At 40.5% G+C, this 13,843-nt stretch overlaps 1 protein-coding gene across 7 annotated transcripts in view; it reads right to left on the bottom strand.

Annotated features, from left to right (window-relative positions):
* Positions 1–13,843, bottom strand: part of corin (corin, serine peptidase) — a 331,902-nt gene that overhangs the window by 186,920 nt on the left and 131,139 nt on the right. For 3 of the 7 annotated variants that reach the window (XM_048597970.1, XM_048597932.1, XM_048597938.1), the window contains exon 2: positions 11,176–11,320. In XM_048597970.1, the coding sequence (XP_048453927.1) occupies positions 11,176–11,320 (145 nt within the window). Of the gene's footprint in view, positions 1–11,175; positions 11,321–11,588; positions 11,908–12,532; positions 12,679–13,843 lie in introns of those variants that run through there. The other 4 variants (XM_048597950.1, XM_048597960.1, XM_048597954.1 and 1 more) reach the window with 4 other exon arrangements.

Here is a 13,843-nt window from a genome sequence, read left to right as displayed (position 1 = left end):
GATCTTGAAAGCAATGTTGAGAATTTTAAACTTGAGGTGCTGGCGGGCACGGAGTCGGTGAGCACAATTTAATGGTTGAATATACATTAATTTATGTGTTCAATGTAATCAAGATATTTGAAGAAATAATTTTGTTTTTCCCCACTTTTGGTCCTGACCTTGAACCGTACATGGTTTTTGTTAGATTAATCCGCACAGTAAGAAAGGGATAAGGATTTTCTCACAATGGTTTTATAGATACACAGAGCATAACAATCATAGACCCAATCAGTAGAACTGGAGTAAGGATGTTCAATTTAATTGCCTCAGTTTTGTGTCTGCAATGATGTCAAGCAACAACGTAAATGACAATAAAAAAAAGTATTCTGACTTACTTAATTGGAAATCTAAAATACTGTTGCTTAGAGACAGTAAAGGTGGAAAGAGACATGGAGAGAGAGTTGCACACAGACCCAAAGGAGGCATCCGGCAGAGTTTGGTGAGGGGGAGGCCAGTAACTATGACAGTACAAATCCTCAAATTAAGGTTTGGATTGAGAGTATTTAAACCCAGACATACATATGCCTTTACATTTACATCTGTTTTTCAAATATGAAATTGATATTGATCTAACTACAGTTCAATGAAGCCAACAGAATGTTAAGCTACATAGACAAAACAGTAAAATATTAAGTGGGAGGAGTCATGAACAAACTGGATAACATTATAAGATCACCTCAAGTATAACATTCTGGTCATAAAATGAAAAGGAAACATATTCATAAAGAACCCTTCAGGATGTCTTAAATCATTTTTATTTTTGAAATGCAATCAGTATTATAATATGGGAAAACCTGGAAACTAATTTCACAGAATCTCAGAATTGTTACAGCGCAGGAAGTGGTCATTCAGTTCATTTGTCTGCACCAATTCTCCAAATGACTTATTTCAAATCATGAGAGCTCTGCACAGAGTAGACAAGGAGAAACTGCACCCACTTACGAAAGAATCGCCAACAGGAAGAATTGAAGTAATGCGCTCTGACTCTGAGCAATTGTTGATACAGCCTATTTCTAGGTGCTGGTAATTTACACAATGTCAATCATCCATTTGATTCCTTCTAGTCAATGGACATGGGACAATTACTCACAATGTCTGAATGGCTTATGCTTCCTTGCTCACCACCAGCTTGAGGTTAGTTTACATTTTGTAAAGACAGACACTTTTGTTTTTACAAAGCAATCTGCATCACAAGTCACCAATGGCCTGGTAGCCTTCATAACCATTATCTTTAGCTTGTCTTTTGCCCTGTTCATTAGTAATTATTTATGTTTGTATGTATAGAGAGGGGCCCAAAGCTGTGTCAGCTAAATTTATTATAGGTTTCAAACTTGACAAAAGGAAAATAGCAAAATAATGGTCCCAACTTTTAACAGGGATGGGGTGGTGGTTTGGCAGGGTGTGGGTAGTTGTTGCTGTAAACAGAGGAACCAATAGCTCTCTGTACTATCTACACTCTGCTAATTCTGGCCTCTAATACATCTCCAATTTTAATCATCCCACAATTGGTGGTTGTGCTATTAGATATCTAAGCCTCAAGCTCTGGGATACACTCCCTACATCTCCCATCTCTTTACCTTGTTTTCTTTTCCTTCCTCCTTGAAATCTACCTCTTTGACCAAACTTCTGATCATGTGACCCAATTTGCCTTACTTGCCTCAAAGTCATACCGTTGTATAATGTTACTCTGCAGAGTTTTGAGATGTTTTATTCTGTTAAGGGCACTATGTAAATGCAAATCATTATTGTTAAGACAGTCCTTAAAATCAACCTCTTCAGTGCACCCTGTATCATATTTTGGAATGTTTTATTACCTTAAAGGCATCATTTAAATGCAATATATTGTTTCTCGTGAGATTATCATCATTTCAACAGACCTAACACAAACTGAAACCCTGCAGGAAGTGCAGAGAAGAACCCAAGAGTGAATGACTATTGTCAAGCATTTGATTTACGAGCAAAATCAGAAACTGCTGAATAAACTCAGCAGGTCTGGCAACATCTGTGGAGAGAAAGCAGAGTTAAAGTTCCAGGTCCATTAACTCTTCTTCAGAACTGAGTTTTTCCAGATATTTCTGATTTTGTTTCTGATTTCCAGCATCGGCAATTCATTTTTTTTGGTTTAGTGGTTGTCTGATTTATGAGGATAGATTAGAGAACGTTAGCCTTTTCATGCTGGAAGGGAGATGTTCAAGAGGTGGTTTTATACAAGCACATAAAAATAGCTTTAGAACTGGAAAACATAAATCTGGAATTTTAAAATTAAATTTCAATTATATATCAAGGGAGCAATAGTTTCAAACTACTAAAAGAGAAATTTAGCAGCAATACCAGGGAGGTCTTCACACAGAGCAATCAGCAGTTGGAAAAGACTTTGAGGTTGAAACTTCTGGAATGTTTTGAGAAACAATTTTCAGGGTTAGGGAGACATTAATATCTTTCTGGATGCCTTAATTACGTGGACAGGCCACATAACCTCCATCATCTATAAATACCTTACTACCTTGCAAATAAAACCAAAACTCCTTCCATTGGCAAATCATGTGGAAAACACCAGCACATTAATTCGCATAATCAAGAAGCATTTATAGAAAAGAAAATCATTCTATCGAAGATTCCAGACATTTCAGAGCACATAAAAAGTAAATAATGCCAATTAAATGGAATCAAAAATAGATAGCAGACAAAATTTTCCAGGATTGGCAAAGCAGACTCTTATTTGAAGGTATCTTGAGACATGATTCTGACATCAGTTTTGCAATATTTTTTGATCTAAAAAATATTATCGTTCTTCTCCAAGGAGCTTGCTGTTTTTACAAAAATTACAGCACTATAAGTGATTGGTTCTGGCTTTATCCTTGGCTTCCTGCGTTTTTTTTTCTCATCACAAATGAAAAGAGCACAAAAACATTATCACAGTAACAGCCTTTTACTGTCACATGTCTCCAAAAATTAGTTGACTCATGGGGCTAATTTTCAGAGTCTCAATTGTTAGTGGCCATGCTCAACCATTTGGGTTTCCCAAATTAGGAATTCGGGTTCTCATTTACTGATGATGTGGCAATCACTGGGGTAACGTTTTCAATTTGTGTTACAAGCAGATGTAGTTCCATATTGGCAGTGCAGATTCATAAATTTAGCCTTGGTATTTTCAAGTCTAGTGTGTTGTTCACTTCAGATCACATGACCTAAATCTCGGACCAGTGACTTCAAACATTTGCGTCAATGCACAAAACAACCAGAAAGAATTTCTGGCAGGAGCTTGAGAGTAAATGTAGATTTGATATGATTTAAGTGAGGTATACCCGTCATTATATAAATAACCAGTCAAAAACAATCGAAAGTAAACAAAGAAATCATTTTGACATGACATACCACTGTACAACCACAGATCAGATTACATTCACATGGCTTCCATAAACAAAAGCACTGATAGTCCCTTGAAAATAGCCAGCACATCAGATGAGAGAAAACAACAAAACTCCACTCTTCAGATTATCCATTACACAAATTGCATACTTAAGATAATTCAAAGCATCAAATACCAAATTTCTAAATGAGAAGCATCAATAGATGTTGAACGAGGACTGCAATAGAACATAGAACTGTAAAGCACAGGCTCGGGTCCTCACGCCCACAAGGTTGTGCCAAACATGATACCAAATCAAACTAATCCCTTCTGCCTGGCCTTGGTCCATATTCCTCCATTCTTGGCATATTCATGTGCTTATCTAAAAGTTGCTTAAATGCCCCTATCGTATCTGCCTCCACCCACCACCCATGGCAGCGCATTCCAGGCTCTTATCACTCTCTGTGTAAAACACTTGCCTCTCACACCTCCTTTGAACTTTCCCCCTCTCACCTTAAATGCATGCCCCCCTGCTATTAGACATTTCAACTCTGGGAGAAAGATTCTGACCGTCAATTCTATCTATGTAGCTCATAATTTTATAGACTTCTATCAAGTCTTCCCTCAGCCTCCGCCGCTCCAGAGAAAACAACTCGAGTTTTCCTAGCCTCTTCTTAAAACTCATACCGTCTAATCCAGACAATATCCTGACAAACCTCTTCTACACCCTGTCCAAAGCCTCCACATCCTTCCTGTAATGTGGCGACCAGAAATGAATACAGAGCTCTTAAGTGTGCCCTAACCAAAATCTTATAAAGCTGCAACATGACATCCTGACTCTTGTACTCAGTTCCCTGGCCAATAAAGGCAAGCATGCCATATGCCTTCTTCACCACCTGATCTACATACGTGGCAACTTTCAGGGAACTATGGACTTGAACCCCAAGATTCCTCCGTACATCAATGCTGCTCCGAGTCCTGCCGTTAAATAGATCTTTTCCGTAACATTTGATCTCCCAAAATGCTACACCTCACGCATAGCCAGATTAAATTCCATCTGCCATTTCTCTGCCCATATCTGTAACTGATCTCTATCCCAATGTATCCTTTGACAACCTTCTACACTATCCACAACTTCACTGATCTTTGTATCTCTGCTAACTTACTAACATTTTCATCTAAGTCATTTATATATATCACAAACAATGGAGGTCCCAGTACAGATCCCTGCAGAACTTAACTAGTCATGGACCTTCAGCCTGAAAAACACCCTCCCACCATTACCCTCTCTGTCTTCTATGGGCAAGCCAATTCTGAATCCACGCATTCAAGTTACCATTGGATCCCACGCATCTTCATCTTCTGGATGAGCCCATCAGGAGGGACCTTGCCAAAAGTGCTACCAAAATCCATTTAAACAAGATTCACTGTTCTCCCCTCATTGATCACCTTTGTCACCTCCTCGAAAAATTCAATCAAGTTAGTAAGACATGACCTGCCCTGCACAAAGCCATGCTGACTGTCCCTAATTGGGCCATGCTTTTCCAAATGTGCGTAAATCCTATCCCGAAGAATTCTCTCAAATAGGTTCCCAACCACAAATTTGAGACTCACCAGTCTATAGTTTCCTGGATCATCTCTATTTCCTTTCTTAAACAGACGAACAACTTTAGCTACTCGCCAGTCCTCCGGGACCTCTCCAGTGGCTAGCAAGGATACAAAGACCTTGGTCAAGGCACCAGCTGTCTCCTCTATTACCTCTCTCCACAACCTGGGGACTTATCCACCTAAATGCTCTTCAAGAGACCCAACACCACTTCGTTCTTGATCTCAAAATACCCCAGCACATTAGCATGGTCCACACTAATCTCACTATCATCCATATCCTTCTCCTGATTGAATACTGATGCAAAGTACTCATTTAGGATCTCACCCACATCCTCTTCCTCCAAGCACAAATTCTCTCCTTTATCCTCCAGTGGTCCTATTTCTCCCTAGTTATCTTCTTGTTTTTAATATACGCATAGAATGCCTTAGGATTCTCTTTAACCCTACTTGCCAAGGTCATTTCATGACCCCTTCTTGCTCTCCTAATTCCCTGCTGGAGTTATTTCCTGCTTTCTCTATCCTCACAGGCTCTATCCAGTTTCAGCTTCCTAAACCTTACATATGCTTCTTTCTTCCTTTTGACTAAATTCGCAACCTCCCTCGTTATCCAAGGATCCCTTACTTTGCCACCTTTGTCCTTCCTCCTTACTGGAACGTGACATCCTGAACTCTCATCAGTAGGTCTTTGAACAATTCCCATATATCAAATGTGGACTTGACTGATAACAGCTCCTCCCAATTAACACTCCCTAGCTCCTGCCTAATACTGACGTAATTTGCCCTTCCCCCAATTTAGTACCTTCCTGCAAAGTCCTAATCTATCCTTATTCATAACTATGTTCAAACTCAATCTTTATATTTCATATTTTCATAAACATTCTCTGAATTTAAACACTGCAGTACTATGTTTTTGAATTAGTGCATTTATCAGAAAATACATAAAGTGTTTTTTTATGTTCAAATAATAAAACCATAAGACCATTAGATATAGGAGCAGAGTTAGGCCATTCAGCCAAATGAGTTTGTTCTCCCTTTCAGTCAATGCTGATATGTTTCCCATCCCATTCTACTGCCTTCTCCTTGTAACCCTTGATTGCCTTAAAATCAAGAACCAACCTATTTATGCCTTAAATACACACAATGACTTGGCATCCAGTGACATTGGGTTCCACAGATTGACCACCCTCTGGCTGAAGAAATTCCTCCTCATTTCAGTTCTAAAGGGTTGTCCCTTCACTATGAGTCTGCGTCCCCAGATCCTAGTCTCTCCTACTAGTGGAGATATCAACACCACGACCACTCTATCCAAGCCTTTCAGTACCTTGCAAGTTTCAATCAGATCCCCCCTCATTCTTCTAAACTCCACTTAGTACAGACGCTGAGTCCTCAACTGCTCTTCATATGACAGGCCCTTCATCCCTGGGATAATTCTTGTAAAGCTCCTCTGGACCTCCTCTAACACCAGTACAACCTTCCTTAACCACGGAGCCCAAAACTGCTCACAATATTCCAAAGACAGCCTCAGCTGAAATCTGATTGATGACTCCTAAGTACCTTTGTGCTTCAGGTTTTGGCAGTCTTTCCCCATTTAGAAAATGCCCTTTATTCTTCCAATGAAAAAGTGTTTAACTTCATATTTTTCCACATTGTATTCCATTTGCCACTTCTTTGCCCACTCTCCTAGCCTGTCCAAATCCTTCTGCAGCCTCCACATTATCATATCACTACTTGTCCCTCCACCTATCTTTGTGTCATCTGCAAATGTAGCAACAATGCTCTCAGTTCCTTCATCCAGATCACTTATTATAATGTGAATAGCTGTAGTCCCAATATGGACCCCAGTGGAATTCCACTACTCATTGGCTACCATCCTGAAAAAGACCCCTTTATCCTCACTCTCCACTTTCTGCCAGTCAGCCAATCCTCTAGCAAGGATTGCCCCTAACACCATAGGTTCCTATCTTATTTAGTAGGCACCTTTTCAAAGGTCTTCTGGAAATCCAAATAGAAATCCAAACGTCCACTGACTCTCCTTTGTCTAACTTGTTCATTGCCTCCTCAAAGAAGTCTAACAGATTTGTCCGGCATGACCTCTGCTTGACAAAGCCATGTTGACTCTGCCCTATTTTATCATCCATTTCCAAGTACTCCACAATCTTCAGACCTTTTAGCTAAACCCGCACCTTCTCCCTCATGATGGCTACTACACTTAAGTATGCTCACTGACTCTCTTGAAGTTCTGTGTGTTGCTGGTGTCTTCCACTGTGAAAACTGATGTAAAGTACCTATTCAGTTCCTCCACCATTTCTTTGTTCCCCATTACTACTTCTCCAGCCTCATTTTACACAGGTCCAATGTCTCATACCTTTTAAAAATCTAAAAAAAAACTCTTGAAAACTTTTTTTCTAGAACTACCTAGCCTACTCTTTTATTTCTCTTCTTCCTCCCTTATTGCTTTTTAGTTATCCTCTCCTTTGTTATAAAGGCTTCCCAATCCTCTGGATTCCCAATCCTGCAGATTCCCACTAATCTTCACCACATTGTATGCTTGTTCTTTTGCTTTTACGTTGTCCCTGATGGACCTTGTCAGCCATGGTTGCCTCATCCTCCGCTTAATACGGTTCTTCTTCCTTGGGACGAAGCTCTGCTGTGCGTCCCGAATTACCTCCAGAAACCCCAGCCATTGCTGCTCCACTGCCTTCCTTGCCAGGCTCTCCTTCCAATCAAGTCTGGCCTCCTGTCTGTGTAATTACCTTTACTCAATTATAACAGTATTACATCGGATTCTCCCTCTCCGTGAACCAGATGGGCTTTTCTAACAACCAGCAATGGATTCATAATCATCATTACACTCTTAATTCCAGTTTTTTTTATTGAATTCAAATACCACCATCTGCCATTTGAACCCAGGTCCCCAGAATATTATCTGGATCTCTAGACCATCACCTCTCTCAGACTAAAGACTGATAAGTCCCCTGGACCTAATGGGTTACATCCTCGGGTATTAAAGGACATAGCTACTCAGATGCACTAACTGTAATTTCCCAGAGGATTGGTAAACTGCCAGAGTAACAGCCTTGTTTAAAACTGGAGATGGAAAAAAAAAACTATAGGCCAGTTAGCTTAATATCTATATTTGGGAAAATGTTAGCATCTATTATAAATGATGTAGTAGCATAGCATTTGGAAATACAAAATATAATCAAGCATAAGCAACAGGGCTTCATGAAATTGAAATCATGTCCAGCAGATCTTATTTATAACGTTTTGAGGAGATAACAAAAGGGGAGACAAAGGAAAACTGGTAGATTTAAAATACTTGGATTTCCAAAAAAGCTTTTGATAAGGTACTGTATATAAGTAACTTAATAAGATAAGAGCCCACAATGTTAAGGGTTGTATACTAGCATGGATAGAGGATTGGCTAACTAATAGCAGACAGGCAGTTTGGATAAAGGGGGAGTTTTCAGGCTATCAATCTGTAGCTTACTGGAGTGCTTCTGGGCGTCAGTGCTGGGCCATGATTAATTACAGTATATATTAATGACTTAGATGACAGAAGTGAGTAGGGGCGGCACGGTGGCTCAGTGGTTAGCACTGCAGCCTCACAGCGCCAGGGACCCGGGTTTGATTCCAGCCCTCGGGCGACTGTCTGTGCAGAGTTTGCACATTCTCCCCGTGTCTGCGTGGGTTTCCTCCGGGTGCTCCGGTTTCCTCCCACAGTCCAAAGATGTGCAGGCTAGGGTGGATTGGCCATGCTAAATTGCCTGTGGTGTTCAGGGGTGTGTGGATTATAGGGGAATGGGTCTGGGTAGGATGCTCCAAGGGTCGGTGTGGACTTGTTGGGCCGAAGTGCCTGTTTCCACACTGTAGGGATTCTATGATTTATCGCCTTAGTTTGCAGATGACACAAAAATAGGCAGGAGGACAAGATGACACAGAGTCTATAGAGGGGTATAGACAGGTCAAGTGAATGGGCAGAAAACCTGGCAGATGGAATATGATGTGGGAAAATGTGAGGTTATGCACATTGGTAAAAAGAATAGGAAAGTTGGATATTATTTAAATAGAGAAAGACTGCAGAAAGCTGCAGTAGAGAGGATTTTGGGGGTCACCATGCATGAATCCCAATCAGTTAGCATCCAACTTCAGCGGGTAATAGGGAAGGCAATTGAAATGTTGGTCATTACCTCAAAATGAACAGAGTTTAAACAAAGGAAGTCTTGCTAAAACTATTCAAGGCACCACATCTAGAATATTATGAATTTTGGGTGCCCTTATCTAAGGAAATATATACTGGCATTGGAGACAGTTCAAAAAATGGTTTTTGAATTTGATTATAGGTACAGTGTGATTTTCTGAGGAGAATTTGAGTAGGCTAAACAGTGAATGAGAGGAGACCTATTGAAACGTCTAAGAATTTTAGGCAGATTGACAGGGTAGATGCAGAGAGATTGTCTGACCCTGTGGGAGAGTCTTGGACATAGTTTATACTCTCAGAGTAAGGATTCACCCATTTAAGGTAGAGATGAGGAGGAATTTCTTTTCTTGGGGATAGTGAGTCTATGGAATTTTTTACTGCAAGAGGCTGTCAAGGCTGGATCACTCAGTAAATTCAAGGCTAAGGTAGTCAGATTTTTAAACAGTAAGGGAAACGAGGGTTATGGGGTAAAAGCAAGAAAGTGCAGTTGCTGATCATCAGGTCAGCCATGCTCTCCTTCAGTGATGAAGCAGACTTGATGGCCTGAATGGCCTACATCTGCTACTGCTTCTGCTCATGGTGTTAAGGAAAGCTGGGAGTAACTGGGGATTTGTTCATGTACTGCCATGCATCTGCCAGAAAGTGAGGTGCATAGCAATAGAAGTTGTAATATGCATCTTGGTTATATTACTTAGTTAAAGTATATGTTCTTTTGTTCAATGCATTTGATGCCTATGAAGTGCTGTCTGATTTATGTTGATAACAGTTTCACAGTCAAAGTTCTAAAATGCAAAATCTTGTCCTTGTTTTATTTCCATTGCTCACTGAGAAATGTGATTCTTTTTCAAAAGTTGTAGGTTCCAAGGTGGATCTACAATAGAATTATGCTGAAATTACAAACAATTTGACATCCATTCTATTGTATGTTTATTTTTTATTTTTATATTGTATATTACTTCCAAAAAATACAGCATGTCCTTCTCAAGTCAAGGCTCTTTCACGATTTTGGCTGGGAATTTTAACAACAAAAACAGAATCATTTAATTTTCAGAAGTGGAGTTCAGCACAGGCATCACAACTTTGCAAAACATCACCAAACATATACCATCCAAAACACAACTTCTGTTTCCTTCTAGTATTTCGTATTATCCATCATATCTTAAAAAGAAACTAAACTTTCCTACTTTATAAGAAGTCCTGCGATCCAAATATTTACAACTCAAAATATGAACATTTCTGACCTTCACCAGTTATTAGATTCTTGCATTCATGACGTTAAAAGTTACATATCATTCTAACCTGTTCTCCATACTGACCTCTACAGCTTGCTCACTGAGGTACACTAGCAGGTATTTTCAGCATAAAAATGTTGAACATCAGGACAGAAGTATCCTATATAACAACATACAACATAGCAATGGGAAAGATGTGATGTAAGAGGTGTATGAGTTCCTATTGGTCTCGGCAAAAAATTGATAGATTTATCTCTTGAAGGTCAGAACCAACACAGGCATTCACTTTACTCGCCCTGATTTCCTATTACTCCACAATTCATAGCTTTTATTTGTGGGAGCACTCTGCACCTTGAAGAGCTATGACAGGATACACATACATCTGCCAAGTCACTAGCACAATAACTCCGAGCTCAGAAATTCCAATTAGTCTGAGTGTTATCTTTCTGAATTGAAACACTAACTTTGATATCATCTTGGATAGAAGCACCCAGTATTGTTTTATCTGCACGAAGCCCAGGGGCCACGGTTAACTAGAATGTACATACCGTTAGACATTCAAACATATCATTAAATATCAAAATTAAAGCAAATAACAGTCATTTTATTTTCCAGAACAGCCTTGGTTAATGCCTTTAATGAAACGTTGAGTATGTGCCTCAACAATGGAAAGCACATCAGACACCTTTAAAATCCCACACACACGGAGAATATACATGCAACGAGTAATATTGAAATCATCTTACCTACAAATGCCAAGAGGATTACTAGTACACAGATGAAAGCGCAGACACATGGAATAAGTATTAACAGCAGGAGGCGGAGGTGCTTGACCGATCCCAGCTTCTGAGGACAAACATCCCCCATGTTGTCTTCATCTGTCCCCAACACCTGCTCCAGTTGAAAAGAAGAAAAGCATTTGGAAACCCAGAAACCTTCAATGCAATCCACTCCATAAGCACCAAGCTCATGAGAGAAAAAAAAACTGCAAAGTGTGACTGAGATTTCGCGTGATCTGGAATTAACTACACAATTGTCAGTGATCCACACTTGTAGAAAGATTTTCAATCAATATTGTGCCAAGTAAACAATATCTAAACAAATTAGGCGTTAACATTTTGAACTAACAAGTGTCTGATTAATTATAGCTCAGACGTACGGAACTGGAACAGAAACATGCCGATACCGTGTAACATCTGTAGGAGAAGATTGAGCTCGAGGTGAATGAGCTGAGTAGAGGTGAGAATGGGGTCTGCGGGAGGGGATGTAGACAGTGGCAGTAAACACTGGGTGAAACAGCCCGGTTTGCTGCACTATTCCAGCGGTGTTCCACTGTGTCCCAATGCCCCTCTCCTTCTTAGAGCCCAGTCTCTCCAAGAACTTCACCGCCAGGGTCAAACCAATCACATCCAACTTAATAAGGGGCTTCAAGTACACAAGACACTGAACTGCCAGTGGTAGGTAAACCGAGAAACCAATTCATCGATACTGGGGCGTGATTTGTGACAAGAACTGGCTTCTGCTCAATTCCCAAGACTAACTCTGAGTGACAGGCATCCGCTGGTAAAGCAGCAAGTGGCAGCTTCCGCAGGGTCCTAACGCCAAACGGCACAGAAAAGCCACTCCAAATGAAAACTCTCCACCTCCCTGAAATCTAAACTTAAAAAAAATCAAAAGAACTATGGCTGTTGTAAATCGGAAACAAAAACAGAGGCTGCTGGAAAATCTCAGCAACCAGACCCGAAACGTTAACTCTAATTTCTCTTCAGATGCTGTCAGACCCTCCTGAGCTTTTCCAGGGTACACAAACAGGAGGCTGGAAGAACACAGCAAGCCAGGCAGCATCTGGAGGAAAGGAGAAGTCAATGTTTCGGGTGGCAACTTGTTTTTGTTCCTACTGAAAACTCTCCAACTCCCACTGAAAACAGAATGGGACCCAGTTTCAGAAATTCAATTTGGTTTCACCATTCAAGAGAATGCCATGCCTTCTCGTTCCTTTCCCTCCAACTTCTGTACACCAAATTGTGATACCGATTATATTGATATCTGTTAACATCTTCACCTGCAGAGATTACTGATACAAGTTGTATTAAACATGTATACCTTTACAGTGCAAGTCTTAAAGACTCAAGTAGAACAATATTCACCAGGGTGATAGTATCTTTTGATGAGCGAACAGTGAGGTGTCTTCCTGTTATCCATTCTCCACAAAAGAGCAAAGACCAGTACAGCACAGGAACAGGCCCTTTGTCCTCCAAGCCTGCACTGACACATGACGCCTTTCTGAACTTAAAAACTGTTTTCCCTCTCCGTGGTCCATATCCCTCCAATCGCATGCCTATTCACGTATTGTCAAGATGCCTCTTAAACGTTTTTTTTTATCTACTTCTACAAACTCCTCTGGCGATATATTCCAGGCACTGTGTAAAAAAACTGCTTCTCACATCTCCCTTAAACTTACCCCCTTTTACCTTAAACCTCTGTCCCCTGGTAACTGACATTTCTACCATGGAAAAAAAAACAGCTTTCCGTTCTAACCATGCCTCTCACAATTTTGTAACCTTCTAACAGGTCACTCCCTCAACTTCCGACCTTTAAGTGAAAACAAACCAAGTTACCCAATCTCTTCTCACAGCTAACACCCTACAAGCCAAGCAACACCTTGGTAAACCTTTTGTGGTGACCAGGACTGCGCACAATATTCCAGATGTAGCCTGACTAATGTTCTATACCTCTGCAAAATGACTTGCCATCTTTATATTCCATGCCCTGACCAGTGTCGGGAAGCATGCCTTATGGCTTTAAAAGATTCACACATGACATCTGTGAATTTACCCTAAAACAGCTGCCACCAATCTACATTCCCCAGATCCTGCCTAATACTGTTACAGTCAGCCTTCCCACAATTTCTACTATCACCTGAGGACTACTCATCCTTATTCATAAGTAACTTAAAACTTACAGAATTACAGTCACTGTTGATAAAATGCTCCCTCACTGAAACTTCAATTACCTGGCCGGGCTCATTCCCCAAACCCAGGTCCAGAGTGACCCCTTCCTTAAATTGGATTATTTACATATTGCTTCAACAAACCCACACAGAACGCACCCAACAAAGTTCCCGCAATCCAAACCCCGGCGCTCAGCGAGTACCAATTAATAGGTGGGAAGTTAAAATCAATCCTGATGTTTTCATATTGTTCCATAATCTGACCACATGTCTATTCCTCTATCACCCACTGGCTCTAGGAAGGCCTGTAATACAACCCTGTCAAAATGATTGCATCTTTCCTCTTCCTGAGGTCTACCCATATCGCCTCACTGGATGAGCCAAACAAGGTGTCTCCCCTCAGTACGGCTGTGTTATTCTCCCTAATCAATAAACACAACAGCCCCTCCTGCCCTCACCACCCC

This window comes from Rhincodon typus, chromosome 1 (assembly GCF_021869965.1).
Source record: "Rhincodon typus isolate 14 chromosome 1, sRhiTyp1.1, whole genome shotgun sequence".
Classification (NCBI taxonomy): Eukaryota; Metazoa; Chordata; class Chondrichthyes; order Orectolobiformes; family Rhincodontidae; genus Rhincodon; species Rhincodon typus.
Note: the sequence above shows the minus strand (reverse complement) of the source record. Positions and strands in the feature narration are given on the sequence as shown.